At 35.2% G+C, this 14,929-nt stretch overlaps 1 protein-coding gene across 3 annotated transcripts in view; it reads left to right on the top strand.

The window, feature by feature from the left end:
• Positions 1-14,929, top strand: part of LOC119835282 (serine/threonine-protein kinase NLK) — a 106,112-nt gene that overhangs the window by 40,375 nt on the left and 50,808 nt on the right. For all 3 annotated transcript variants that reach the window (XR_005288036.1, XM_038360013.1, XM_038360014.1), the window contains exons 2-3: positions 11,082-11,211; positions 13,191-13,246. Coding sequence is in view for 2 of the 3 variants with exons in the window: in XM_038360013.1 (XP_038215941.1) it covers positions 11,082-11,211; positions 13,191-13,246 (186 nt within the window). In the remaining variant the exon portion in view is untranslated. The remainder of the gene's footprint in view (positions 1-11,081; positions 11,212-13,190; positions 13,247-14,929) is intronic.

Below are 14,929 nucleotides of genomic sequence, written 5' to 3'. Positions count from 1 at the left end.
TCTTTATAAGTGCGCGGTAAATTATGGTATGCGATTTTATATCGTTGCAGTTAGAGCTTTGGACGATTCCTTTAAAAGCTGCGTTATTAAATTTATAATCATTCAGGCTTGAAAGCAAATAGGTTTATATCGCTTTAGCGGTTTTTATTTGTTCCGAGAGTGATACATACGATTATTGTTTTCTTTTTGCGGCAGCAGGTGGTCTGCTGTATTTATGCTCGTATTTTAGTGCCATTTCTTTTTATTTCATACTGGCAATATAATGAGCAAATGTTTAGTATAATGTTAAAAACTTAATGGTTCATTTTGCTAGAGATAGAGATATTGAATTACTTATTTTTTTGTTTATTAGTGTGTTTTATATTGGAAATGAATGAAATATGTTTAGTGGGCGTGGCATCGGCCGTATATAGGTTATTTGAGACTTAATTTAAATAAATTTATTTTCTGTAATCGGCAGCAGAGCCGTAATTCAGTCTGTGGTCAGCCGGTTGGATCGACCCCGTTATTAACGAGCCAAACGTCGCCATTTTTGTCAGTCAATTAAAGCCACGGCCGGTTTTGAATACTTACCGTTGTGGGGACTATTAATGTATAGGCAGTTCGCCTTTGATTGTATTTTTCCTCATTCGATAGGCTTTTTATATTGGTGAATAACGGAGAATGTGGGAACCCTATATTGATGGCGAACCTATTCATTTGCTGTCTTCTGAAGTAGGTACCATGTACATGGTGTCATTTAAAAACAAACTAGCTGTGACCCGCGGTTGAAACCGCGTAAGTCGGTATCCCGTAGGAATATCGGTATAAAAAGTGCCTATGTGTTATTTCAGTTGTCCAGTTATCTACGAAGCAAAATAGTATTATTATTCACCAATAGGTCAGGAAAAAAAAACACGAATAAAACACGAATATGACATTTTCTAAAAAAAAATCCTAGCTAGATCGATTTATCGCCCCCGAAACACCCTGTATACTAAATTTCATGAAAATCGTTGGAGCCGATTCCGAGATTCCAATTATATATATATATATATATATATATATATATATATATACAAGAATTGCTCGTTTAAAGGTATAAGATTGTTAGTTCAATGTCATACCTATTGTCTACTTGTATTATAAATTCGATAGAAACCATGTCTGTATGTCTATCCTTTCTTCACGCCTTAACCACTGAACCAATTTGAAAGAAATTTAGTATGAGGATACTTTATCCGAGAAAAGGTTTATTCCTGAAAATATGGGATGGGAACTATGCTAGTAACTCCTGGGGAGAAGGTATATCTTGCCGTTTGACTACGCGGGCGAAACCGCGGAAGGAAAGCTACTACATAATTTACGTATTTGTATTCTGCTGTACGGAAAATAGAGAAACTATTCATAAACTTTTTGAATTAATAATCCTTTCCTTATGACTAATTGATAAGATTTTGCCGTTTAGAGAATTTCGCAAATAACAAAGCTGAGGTAATTTATTACCATCGAACCACCAAACTATACTCGCTGCCTGCTAGCTGACGAAATAGAAGCGTCGATTCACAGCGCTCCACTCAGCGCCGCATTAAAAGTTATCGCGTGTTGGATAAATATTAATGAGTTGTGTCGGCGGCGGCGTGGGATCTCCCTGGTTACTACGTTTACGTGATCAGCTGTGGTGACGCGGGCGCACGTCACTGCGACTCGGCGGACGATTTGCGTTAGGTTTTATGGGTGTAGTCGGTACTATTGCTTATTATTTTCGGTACTAGGGACGGTGGACGTTTAGATGGAACTGTGTGTGTGTGATACATTATTTGACATTTGTTCTTCGAAAGGTTTAGATGATGGTTGTGATCGGTTTATTCATGTTGTATTAAGAAATGTAAATTTAGGACATCTCTGCTGTTGAATGGATGAATGGAGTTGATTGAGCGTGTGTGCGTTAGTTATTGTGTAGTCTGATAGGTTTACCTACACGATAATGTCTATATATGTAGACGGTCAGATGGAACTAGGTGTGTACGCTTTGGTTTGAGACGCAAGCGATTTGTTTTTTTGGGAAATTGTGGATAATGGTTGTGCATTAACTGTCTATCATTTTCTTAAATAAAAAATGTAAATCTGGCAAGTCTCTGCTGTTGATCACGCCAATCATTGTGTGTTTGTGTGAGATTTTATAGCTGTTCGACGACTGTTTGTAGTCGGTCTATTGTTTATTAATGTTCAGTGTGTGCGAGATGCTCTATTTTGGGATTGCAAGCGATTTGGTTTTGGAAAAGTTTGGATGATCGATTTGCTTAGTTTCTACATATATGTAGTTGTGAGAAAACTCGGCCTATTTATGTTTTGTTACTGGTTTTATGTAGTTTTAGTAGTAGTATTGATTGGTCATAGTACGTAGGTGTAATATATAGTTGACAATTATTCAAAGAATTTATGTTCTGTGTATTTGATTTCATAAACCATAAAATGTGGTATTATATTGCTTAATATCGTATCATATAATCTTGATGTATTCAAAAGGTTCCAACTCTCTCGTTTACATACAATGAAGTAAAACAAGCCACATGTTTCTCATAGTTTCAGAAACTTTTTACAGGTGTAATGATTAATAAACTAATTTCCATTTGAATTTTATTTCATCGTTCCTACAATTTTATGCGAAAGTTCATGCACGATTGATTCGTCGTATTCGGTGTTATTTTTTATTGAGTGACGTTAATGTTCCTTACAGCTCAGAGCTCACATATTGTGACTATAAATCTATCAGCGTTATTAAGTGCAGGAAGTGCAATATAACTATATGGGTCAAGTGAGTGTTCGTAGCACGTTTGTACCAGCGTCAGTTAGTGAAATGACTCATTTCACGAAGGTGCTGAGGGAAGTCTTAACGATGCTTCTGGAATGACAACGAAGTTTCTAGAAGGATCGTATCACGTATGCTCTTTAAAGTTATCGTTGGTTTAATGATATTTTGATAAAAAAACGAATTTACCTCTAATCTACACTATAGTAAGCGCAAGAGAATAAGCGACTGTTTTCAACGTCGCACGTCAAGACACTGGGCTGATATCGAAGAAATATGATATTAAAATAGAATCCACCTATAAAAGGTTTTTGCACGTGTCTCAAAAGGTATCAATCTACGTATTATAAAAAGTACCTTAGAGTCTTAGATTTGAATTAGATGTCTCGAACAAAAGAGTCACATCTACATTTCAATTCCATCTCTATTTATAAAGCTAGCAAGGTTTAATTTTGGTCCCAAGTAATTAGTTTCGCAACGCAAGAAGCGCCACGTACGGAATGAGGGCGTCAGGAACACATGTGGGTTAAGTTAGATTCAGCGCTGTGTGATGTAAACAGTTTTAATGGATTACTTATATATCATATAAATGTGATAGATGCTTTTTTGTTTCTAATTTTCTGTTTATAATTTACAGCGCTGTGTGATCAGAAAACGCATTGCTCGGATATGTTTTATATAGCGTCGTAAGAAACTCTTTTACTGCATTGTTTTACTTTTATATGTCTGTCTGTTGGACTGAATAAATCAGTGAAATAACCACATATTATTCATCATAATAATAACGTATAGTTAGCAAGATACAACAAAATTAAATTAATTTTCAATGGTTTTAAAATTATGAGTGAAAATTACTCTCCGATCGATTGTAACCATTGATAGTGAACAGAAAAATCGTAAGCACCTTCAACGATTGGTTATAAAGTGTTTAAATAGCCTAGACCTACGCATTTTACTCAAAACAAACAAAATAAAATAAAATAAAATAGATAAAATAAAATAAAACAATAAAACAAATTCAATTACCACGATAAGATACAGTACAGGTTATAAAAGTACAAATTAAATGGGAGTTTTAATTGTAATGTTTCACTTGCGCAATGCTTACTAGCTTTTACCCGCGGCTTCGCATCGATGAATTCGGAGTGTTTCATGTATGTTCATCATCATCAGCCCATATATGTTCCCACTGCTGGGACACAGGCCTCCTATGAGGGTTTAGGCCATAATCCACCACGCTGGCCAAGTGCGGGTTAGCAGATGTCACATGTCGTCGAACTTTTGATTCTTGGACATGCCGGTTTCCTCACGATGTTTACCTTCACCGTTTCAAGCAGTGGTGATGTAATCCACATGTGCAGATAAATTGAAAAATCAATTTATTTCCTGCACGCTCGCTCCGGTCTCGAACCTCGACTTATCGATTTTGAAGTCCGAGGTTCTCACCACTGAGCCACCACTGCTTATGCTGTGTAATGGTCAGCATAGTTGCCTTCCATGTATGTTATTACACATATAAACCATCATCTTGATTCATTCTGTCTATTTAAAAAAACCCCATCAAAATCCGTTGCGTAGTTTTAAAGATTTAAGCATAGCATAGGGACATAGGGACACGGGTACAATTCGTATAAAGTATATTAATTTATAAAAACCGTAAACGTTCATTATCACAGCGTGATTTGTTTATTATTATTGTCGGTGAAAGTCAATATCACTTATGTGCTTAAATTATTATTGTACGGCCACATACACGCAAGCAATTGAATCGTCATTACATTAACTACTATTAATTAATTATTTAGTATATTCTGTTATAGTAAATGCATATTGTTTAATGACAATATATTTATGTTGCTGTGTTTGTATGCAATATGTTAAAATATATATTAATAAGTTCATGGTAATTGAGTGAATAACGAATAATCTAAAAATAACCTGCGTAAGTTTTTCTCACGGCTTTATTTAACTTTTGATACTTGGACTTGCCGGTTTCCTCACGATGTTTTCCTTCACCGTTTTAAGCAGTGGTGATGTTATCCACATGTGCAGATAAATTGGAAAATCTATTTATTTCATACACGCTCGCCCGGTCTCGAACGCCGATTTATCGATTTTGAAGTCCGAGGTTCTCACCACTGAGCCACCGCTGCTTTTAATTTACCTATATTGTAAACAGATTCTGTTTTTTGGCAACGCTCTCGGAAGATCGTTTTTCCTTATTATCATGTTGATTTCTAGTATTATTTAATCTAAAATAGTAGTTAATCATTAGTAGTTACTTAGAAGCCTTCTCAAACGCTCTAAAACAAGTTATTGCAAAATGATTATAATTTGAGCGCGTGTACAAAGTATCGATGACATCACCGTTTGCGTACAATATTGGGTCGAACACCTCTAATTGCATTGAAGCGACTTCCCGGTAGCGGCAGCTATAATGTAGATGGCTGAACAAACTTAGCCCAACGGCGCGGTAAATATGCACAAGGTTTTATTTATCGGACGTATTATCGTTTCAATTGGACGTACTATTTTATGGGTGTTTAAAACATATGTACCAGTCACGTTTTTGGTGTGTAAATGGTGTAAAGCTTGATAAAGGAAGTCATTAGCTTAATTTGCTGTAGTAAATGATTAGGGAGCAAATGTTACGTGTGCATAAAAGTATTTATGACGACCCAGACATTCAAAAAATACCTGCATTTGCTGTGTGCTATTGATAGTAAAATGTAGTTAATTTGTTGTTTTGTGATGGAAATGAATAATGCGAGTAATAAGTATTTTCTTATAAATATTTTCATCCAAATTGACTTCTAAATCTGAAAAAACAACCACCTACAAGAAAATTTGTCATTTTATGAACCTGTATGTCGCATCCTTCCTACCTTTATATATTATATTTAAATTTGTGTTTATTTTTAAATTTACTCCGGCCGAGTGAATGATATCTCGTTTTTCAATTTTCAAGGCTTTGGTACCTTTTAAGGCTTCACCTGTTACGTTTCCTCAAACGTCTTGAACGTTGTACGATGTATATTTACTTAAGAATGATTTGTCATATTAATTAAATTTGTCAGGATTCAAAATGCTTTGAAGCGCGTGCAATTATAAATACTGGGAAGTTGTAAGTTGATCAATTTTAACGTAAATGAGATTTATGTTTCTTATAAAATGAATATTAAAGTAAATTTTGCAATTCAATTTCGAAATGTCATCTTCTTTTATTTGTTTTTGATATAATTTTGTAATAAATTTATATTATATTTTTCATTTGCAGTGAAGGTTTTCCTCATTGATTAAATTTAAATTAACTATAGGATAATAAAAGTACTTTCATAGGTTATCGCAACATGGAACAGTAAATACATCGAATAATACAGGGTTTGTCAACAAATCCACACGTGATGCATTCTTTTGTGTCTCATACTCTCCAACATTAGCAACGTATAATCAAGTATCACATGTGTTTAGGGCTTATCAGACATGCGGTCATTAGATAGTATATGAGTACTAGTACTAGAGTAATAGACATAATAACAGTATGTAATTTTAAGCTCTTTAATTTATTTGCTGTATTATGTTCAAAAGAGTGTATTATATTAATTAGAAACCTGATTTGTAAATTGCTCCATGAAAATGATCATATCTGCGAATGTAGGTAGGTACCTTTTATTTTCACAGATGTGTTTAAATTCTGACCTAAAAGTTGTTTGTAATAGATAACTCAAACGCTATTTCATATCATTCAAAACCGATTGAAATTAGCGGATATGATATCTTTATAATCAGTTACAACTAGCGAAATTACTTATGTAGCAAAAATGTTTCTCCATTTTCTACCAACATCGGTGAGATATATTTAGCTATAGCTATGATGTTAGCCTGTACGTGTAATAAGACACCAAATAACATATCCGTACGAACGGTGCCACATGCCCTTAAATAACGAAACACGAAAATAAGTCGCGTAGGCACACCGAGGCTAGTAGTAGTGTCTCACGCCTGTCGACATTGCTCGCTGGGCGAGACCTGAAAAATGTGTCAAAAACAACACCGATAGGCCGGCATTGACACACTTCCCCGTTTCCTGCATAAATACTTTTGTTTAGTTATTTTTGTAGGGTATTTTTTGCGTACATACTGATGTATCGGTGGCTTGATAAGGATGGGAGACGCGTACAAGCGTCGGGCTTGGGTTTGTGAATACGTTTATATTTACGCTTACTCATAGTAGCATTGTTTGCTGTCTAATATGCAATATTTGGTTTTTAATTTAGTTACGATTTTTAATCATCCAGGAAATTGGATAAGCCGATATAGTTCGAAGTGTATACCATTATAACTATATATGTATTTATAAGAGGAAACCTTTGTGTTTTTGTGTGTATGTTTGTAATATTATACACAAAAACGAAAAATAATTATTTCAAAAATTATATTACCTGTACATAGATACATTTTCCTGAGTCACATAGGCTATATATATTTATACTTCGGTTTTATCCCTGGATAGCCCGGGCGGAGCCGAGGCGAGTATTAGTATAACTAAAGATACGCACTGTTGGCTAACGCTACTCGAACATTACCCTTCCTACGATGCACTATAGGTTCATATATACAAGTATAACGCTTCAAGAAGCAATATTCCAAGAAGGAAATTAAAAAGGAAAGAGGAAAATATAGTTGCTAGATAACGCATTGCGTGCGAGCGTCGGGTTTCACCGACGTGGCAGTGTGGGTAATGAGATTAATATAAGAAAACCTTGGATGTGGTTAAAGTTAAGACGGTGTGTCAAATTTGTAATACCGTAATAATGTGTTATAATCTTATCTTTGAGGCGGCTTATTTGTTTTGTGAAGTTGGTAAAGTATATTCGAAAATGTAAGGTTTAAAGCGCTTTTTATATCACACTCGTTGTTCGTCCGTGGTACAGGTATAGTTTATGTCACTCAGTGCAGTGGTTTTTGTGTGACAAATTTACAATTATACAAAATACAAAAGTTTCCGCTTTATAATATAAGTGAAGATTAATGTAGATATGTCGTATGTAGATTGGAAGACAGAAGCTTTGCTTTTATATTGCGGATTGATAGAAAATATTATATAAGTCATCGCAGTAAAATGACAGCCTTATACCTATCATATGATATATGCTAATACGTACAATAACATTCATCATGAGATATGTTGGACAGAGCCGATTCAATTCCTAGGAGAGTTGTTAAACGGCTTGGTCGTTTAATATAAGCTATCACAAGCACAATATGCAAAATATTCGATGGTGTTTATTTTACAGTGCGATTTTCGTGGTATCCTTTTTACATTTCCGTCACTTTCTATTTATTACCTTCTGTCTAAGATAGTGAAAAAATATGTTTCATCTTTGATTTGTTTATATATCACAGCTAGTACGATATATTTGCATAAATATAAGCTAAGGTAAACTCGAAGGGAAGTGGAGTAGAGGGACGGATATTGTGTGCTCGATCTATATTATAGTTTTGTAGTATGGTACCGCCTCCTTTGTACAGTGGTTAACGCGTGAGAGTGGAACCTAGGCGTCCTGGGTTTGATTCCCAGTAGGGACTCACAATAAAATCGTCTCTTTCTGGTAGGACCTTAAAGGCGATGTATATTATCTGACTAGGCGATGCGGGATTTCACTAAACCCTTAGTCTTCTACATGAATATCACCCATGTTACCTGATTCATGTATTTTTGGAAATATCCCTTTGTCTCTGAGCAATAAAATATATAAAATTGAACTCAAAAGCTCTAGGGCAATATAAATACGTTGTTATATATATGTTCGACATACGTTGCTGCCCGATGTCGAATGGGAAGTCCGCTGTATTTAATTGATACGAAGCATGCTATCTCCGGCTCGTAGTCTTACATCGAACTACTATTTCTCTTTATCAATAACGAGCTATAAAAGCGCTCATTGTGCCCGTTAACACCTTAGTGAACAATGCGATGGCTTCTGTCTTTTCTTTTCACGGTAACTCGACGATGTCCTTTATTTTTGCCCCTTCTCACGCTCAAATAAACTCCAATAAAAGAGACGCTCAGTATTGTCGATTAACAAACAATTTCCTTTACAATGAACTTTTATTTTTCACTTGATTTATTGTGCCTGGCCCGTTTCGGGTTAGCGTTTTTGTATTTGGTAAAAGGTGGGTTATTAATTGCTGCTGTGTGGGCTGAACGTGTGATTTTCAGTTAACTAATACCGGGCATACATATATTTAAATATATACGAGTATAAACAAATTCAAATACAATGTTACTTCTTGAATTATTAGGCTTATAATGCATTTTAGACGACATAAGATATGAGATATAAAACTTTTAAAAAGTTTATATACTTAAAGGTAGGTTAGGTAAAGTTTATAGTAAATAAGTTTATTTTAAAACCATTTAAATATTTTGCTAGCTTGCTATCATACTCTATTTATTTGAAGCAAACCAAGCATTACTTTAATCACTTTAATAATTTATTAGTTGTGTGCCCCGGTTTTGCACGTAGTACCTAATATGTACCTAACATATGTAGCCTATAGCAATTAGGTATAGAGTAGATATGCAGTGGTGAGAGAATTTTAGAAATCGGTCCAGCATTTCCTTAGGTTAGCGTATTCAAACAAAACAAACAAAAAACAGACAAAGTCTTCAGCTTTCCATGTCTTGGTCTTGTGCACCACCAACGCATGAGTTATTTAAACGCATTTTGTTCCATTATGCGAATGGCACGAAACCTTATTGCAATAATGTAAAACGTATCTCAAAACGAATTGCAATAATATAGGAACGATGATGAAATTTTAAATATCAAGCGTCACACGTAGGCGTAATATCCTTACGGCGCCGTCGTTAAAATAATTAAACACACCTTTGCCATCGTAATAAATGTAATTAACATTGAATGAATTCAGGTGTTGTTGAACTTACATTAAAAGCTGTTTTGACCTGAGCGCTTCCTGTGATTGTTATTGTCGGTCTGTCGCCAAAACGGGAGCCTACATGTACGTCTGTATATGGGCTTGCAGATGTGTGCGGCGTGCATACGGCGAGATTGGTATCGCAAATATTTGTTTGATTGATGTTTTGATTTGTGGGGTGAAATTCGTGTGAAATTAGTAGCGAGTGATAGCTCACACGCTTTATTATAAGCTTCACCTGTATGTTTGTATGTAATCGATTGCTTGAGGCTCGATTTTGACCCACTTTGACAGATTTAATTCAAACTTTTTGGGGGAGCCGGAGGCCCGTTTCCTTTTCCTCACCCGTCCTTCTTTCCAGTCGTTAATCCTTTCCTTTTCCCTTACCCCATAAAAGCGGGCAGCGCATTCACAGAGGTACTACCTTTGCGAATGTTTATGGGCAGTGGTGATCGCTTACCATCAGGCGAACCACCAGCTCAGCTGCTCGCTATGACATAATAAAAAAAAAACCTTTGTCGAGGTCTAGTCTTATCAAGGATCGCCAACAATTCACGAGTGAAGTGAATTTTTTAGTTTGATTATTTTTGTTTTTGTTTTAGTAATAAGTCTGGATGGATGTCTTGTGCCCAATTTGATGTGTTGTAGTCTAAATTCTTTAATCTACTGCAGGATATGATTGATTAAAGCGCGCTCAACTGATTTATATAAATTTAATAAATAAATTTAATATTTATATAAATCAGTTGAGCCTATTAATTTCTAGGTATAAATAGGAGAGAAAAAATTAAATTATAATCAATTTTAATTTTATGTTGATCTATGAATATTAAATATATGTATAAACCTACTCACATTATAATATTATGTATTACCTACTTATCTATTAGTAACTCTACCTGTGTGTCTCGTCAATTCGTCACGCCCAAAACACTGAGCCTATTTGAATAGAATATATACATAGATGTGGTTTACATATAGGAAAGGACATAAGAAAGTTTTTGTCGTGGAAATCCCACGAGAACGGGAACTATACAAGAAGACCCCCGCGGCTATCTGTCGTTTCCTTTAGCGACCTGAGCCGAAAGCTAGTTGTAAAATAAATGCTATCATCATCATCATCATCAGCATTTTCAGCCTTTAACTGGATATATGCCTGTCGATGGCATGCAATTCAGCCCGATCGTTAGCTCTTTTTCGCCAATTGTGTGCAACTAATAATTATTGTGATATATTCTATGGTCGGGGTTAAATCCCACCCGTCTATATTTTCTTATCATCCGTATATTTATTTTTTTTATATACTACATGTTTTCCGGCGTCTAAAATGTTTTTATATTGTTCACAGGGCTGTGACGGACCCTCGCGATGGGAGGCGCGTGGCCCTCAAGAAGCTGCCCAACGTTTTCCAATCGCTGGTCTCCTCTAAGCGCGTCTTCCGCGAGCTCAAGATGCTTTGCTTCTTCAAACATGAGAACGTAAGTTTGACCGACAGTCAATTTGTATTGCATTCATGTAAATTTGTTTAGAACAAGCATGTTTTCTATTGAGGGATAGGAACATAGCCATATAGAGATTTTGAGTATGGGGATGGACAAATATAGGACAATATTTAGGTGTGGACTAGGAACAGTAATGTATGTATGTATGTATAGAACTCAGGATGTGTAAGTATAGAGCTCAACGAATAATTACTGAGATGACATTAAGCTTCTGAAATTATTCGGTATGGTTTTAAGCTTTAGATTCCACACTGAATATTAATGATTTTAAGGTTATTATGTACTTATTGTTCTATGTGTAATTTGCTTTTTTGGGGTTTTACCTACTTTTAATGATTTCTAGCTTATATTGACTGGTTTGATATAAGTATATACATTGTACGATACTTTCAAAGCCTTTATTTTAAAAGTTGTCATATAAACATTCAATATTCAATATAAGATATAGGTTCGTAGGTAGGTTCATCGATAGATGCTGAAAAAAATGCTTAGAACAGTGTGTTTTACGCACAATGTAGGCGCACATAAGACTCGATCGTTGGTTTATAAAATGTTTTATGTAAATGTATCGACAGGCCGAACCCATAGTAATGGCGGTTAAACAAGGGCTGATCTTTTTCTTTGGCAGCCTATCTGCTTCTATTATAGGTCTAAACCTTTTTCTAGACATATTTTATCTTTGTTTTTTTTGGATATCGAACAATGAGAGACCATCTATTGAGTCATTGTTTTGTATTAGATACATCTTGCTCCGTCTCAAACAACAAAAATTATACATATTATAGAACGTGTGAAGGCATTAATTCCTACTTAATTACCGTACGCTTTGCATAATCTAATTTTACTCGAGTTCCCCTTGGAAGTTGGAGTGGGATGAACAAGAAACTTTTGTGTTATCCAAAGTTGAATTTATAAATTCAATTTCTATGGCTGTTCGAATTTCAGCATATATTTATTATCATTTTAAGCGTATTTGCATATAGTGCTTTTCTTATTACATTTGAAGTTGTTATGTATCATAGAAATATTTTGTCTCAATATAGTGTACGAAAATGATTACCAACGTATATAATATTAATTACCTATAGTAATATTTATTTTCATTATATTGTTAAAAACTAGATTGGAACCTAGAATCAAAATCGTGTGGGTTGTTATTGCTTTACTGGTGTATGACATCATTAACAGTTTGTATTATTTTGTTTCAAAACGGTAGTACGTTTCAATATCGAACACCTATTATCGAAAAATATTTACAAGCATTCCATCATCATTCGTTTCATCGGCCTCGTTAAATTTATACATTGTACGAACGTATTCGTTAATCACATTACTCGTTAATTTTTAATCCGGCCAAGCGCCTATTTATTATGGCGTAATAATTGCGGTCGGCGCGTAATTCATTCAATTCCGCGTGTGCTCTATCGATCATCGAATTGTTTGCGGTTATCTCGCATTTGTCGCTCGCCAACAAACAGCATTTGCATCGGGACGCGAGAATTGGATGGTGGTGTGCGTGCGGCCGATTCGATGCAATTGTGCCGAGTGCCCTGTCGGTGCCGCGCGAAACGCGAGCGTGGGACCTTTGTGTAGGATTCGTGCGACGTTCTTAATGTCTATATTAGTGTTATATCTTTTTTATATGCAACTTTGTATGCGCTTTGAGTTTATAGTCTCTTTCGATAAATTGTCGTTGTGATCATTATGTGTTTTAGGAATGCATATTTTAATGTATACCAATGGATATTGCAAATGTATTAAAATAATCCATATGAAAACTTTTAAGGATATTTTTCAAATGGATTTCACAAAAAACAGGATACAAAGTCTTATTTCACACTTCACACTAAATCGGTATATTATTGCTCAAACACTACAAGAATTTTAGCAAAGGTGTTTTTACCGCTTTTAAAATAGACACCATTCTTAGAATTATGGTAACAATTTTGTTGCAGGTACTATCGGCGTTAGACATCCTTCAGCCGCCAAGCCTCGACTTCTTCCAAGAAATGTATCCTTTTATAATATCTAGATAGATTTTATTCTAGGTCGTTTCAAGTTGAACTGGTGCGTTGACCCCACTAACGGTTGGAGGCGTCCGAGTCCCGTTGTTCCCGCTTGTACCGACTCCTATAATATTCTACCGTCCTGGTACTTACGTTGCTCTCCTGACATATAAACACTACGTACAGACTTGTTTATTTGCTTAATAAATAAACATTGGAATGTGCTATCTGATTTCTTAGTTAACATATCTTGAAATATAAATATGATTAATATTATAAACATTTGTAAATATTAATTTAAGACGTTCCTATAACTGAAATTAATTACAAATTTTAACATGACACTATGTGTTTGTACCGTCGCGACAGGTTGACAAATATTGTTATATCCTACCTAAATATAGTATAAAGATACGGCTAAATGATATGGTTCATGTCTTCTATGAAATTTGTATTTTATAGGAATAGAGCGTTACAAAATCAACTCCCTTTTACATGAATGAGTATAAATAAAGAAAATACCAACGTCGGTGTATATAGGTACAATAAACACGTAGGCACGTGTATACATTAGTGTTAATGACACTCGCAAGGACACTCCGATCGAGTTCGCTCCGAGGACGTTCTCCCGCCTTCCCGCTTTAGGTATCCCTTTGTTCCCAGCTGGCCTTGACGAATATTCGCTCTCTGACGTTAGAAATATTTACAGTATATTGTATACGTATAGAATTCTTAAGGTCTTGGTCGATTTATTCTGGTCTCGAATTTATTTGTACGCTTTGTATAAATAACTGAATTGCGTTTGAACGATATCTTAAGATGTATATGGAAAGATTACTATTTTTATAAAATACGTCTTTGTCACAAAGATACGGTTCTTAAATGTGAGGTTGTGAGGTTTTTGAGCTTTATTTTTTATGTTTAGTTGCTACTAGGAGACTTGTTGGATGGTGGAGCATAAGGCAATTAGTAGTTTTATTCTTCCAAAAACTAAAGCGTATAACGCAGTTTAAATATCCTCGCGAAAGATCGCAATAAAACACCGGGCACCGACACGTGATACGTTTGCTGACTTTTAGAGTAGGGAATTTGAAAATCATCCAAAAATTTGAATAAATACATATTCTATTTAATTTATTTATAATTCAAGTAACGTTCCATTCTAAAATATTGAACGATAATCGTATTTATTACTCATATTTTATACTACTGCGCCACATCAGTTTACGTACACCGCTAGGCCGTTCAAAACGAGACCAAAAGGTATAGTAAAAAGAAATACACGTCAGCGCGGGTTTAGCCCGCGTTTATTTACAATTTCACGGCGAGGGATCACGCGTCCTTTTTGCACTTACGTAATTTTTCAGGCGCAGGTCACGTCGAATACTGTCATAGTTTCGACAACACCGCGATTTATTGCCCCCATACGAGCGGCTATCGGCTGACGGTTATTGAATTGATTTTTGCATTTGCACACAGCACGGAGAGTTGAAATTGATTTTTTTTTGTTCGGTGTCACAATGTGTGGGGATTAATTCGGGATGCGCTTAACGTTTTAATTCTGCAACGGCGAAATGCAGTTTGGACTTATGATTTGATAGATTTTTTTAATAGGTACTATACTTAGTCTGGCCATAAATACTGTTACACTTAATTATAAAAAAATATTACATTTGAATTTCGAATCT

Source organism: Zerene cesonia, chromosome 20 (genome assembly GCF_012273895.1).
Source record: "Zerene cesonia ecotype Mississippi chromosome 20, Zerene_cesonia_1.1, whole genome shotgun sequence".
Taxonomy (NCBI): domain Eukaryota; kingdom Metazoa; phylum Arthropoda; class Insecta; order Lepidoptera; family Pieridae; genus Zerene; species Zerene cesonia.
The sequence above is the reverse complement of the archived record's forward strand: the minus strand, read 5'-3'. Positions and strand labels throughout refer to the sequence as shown.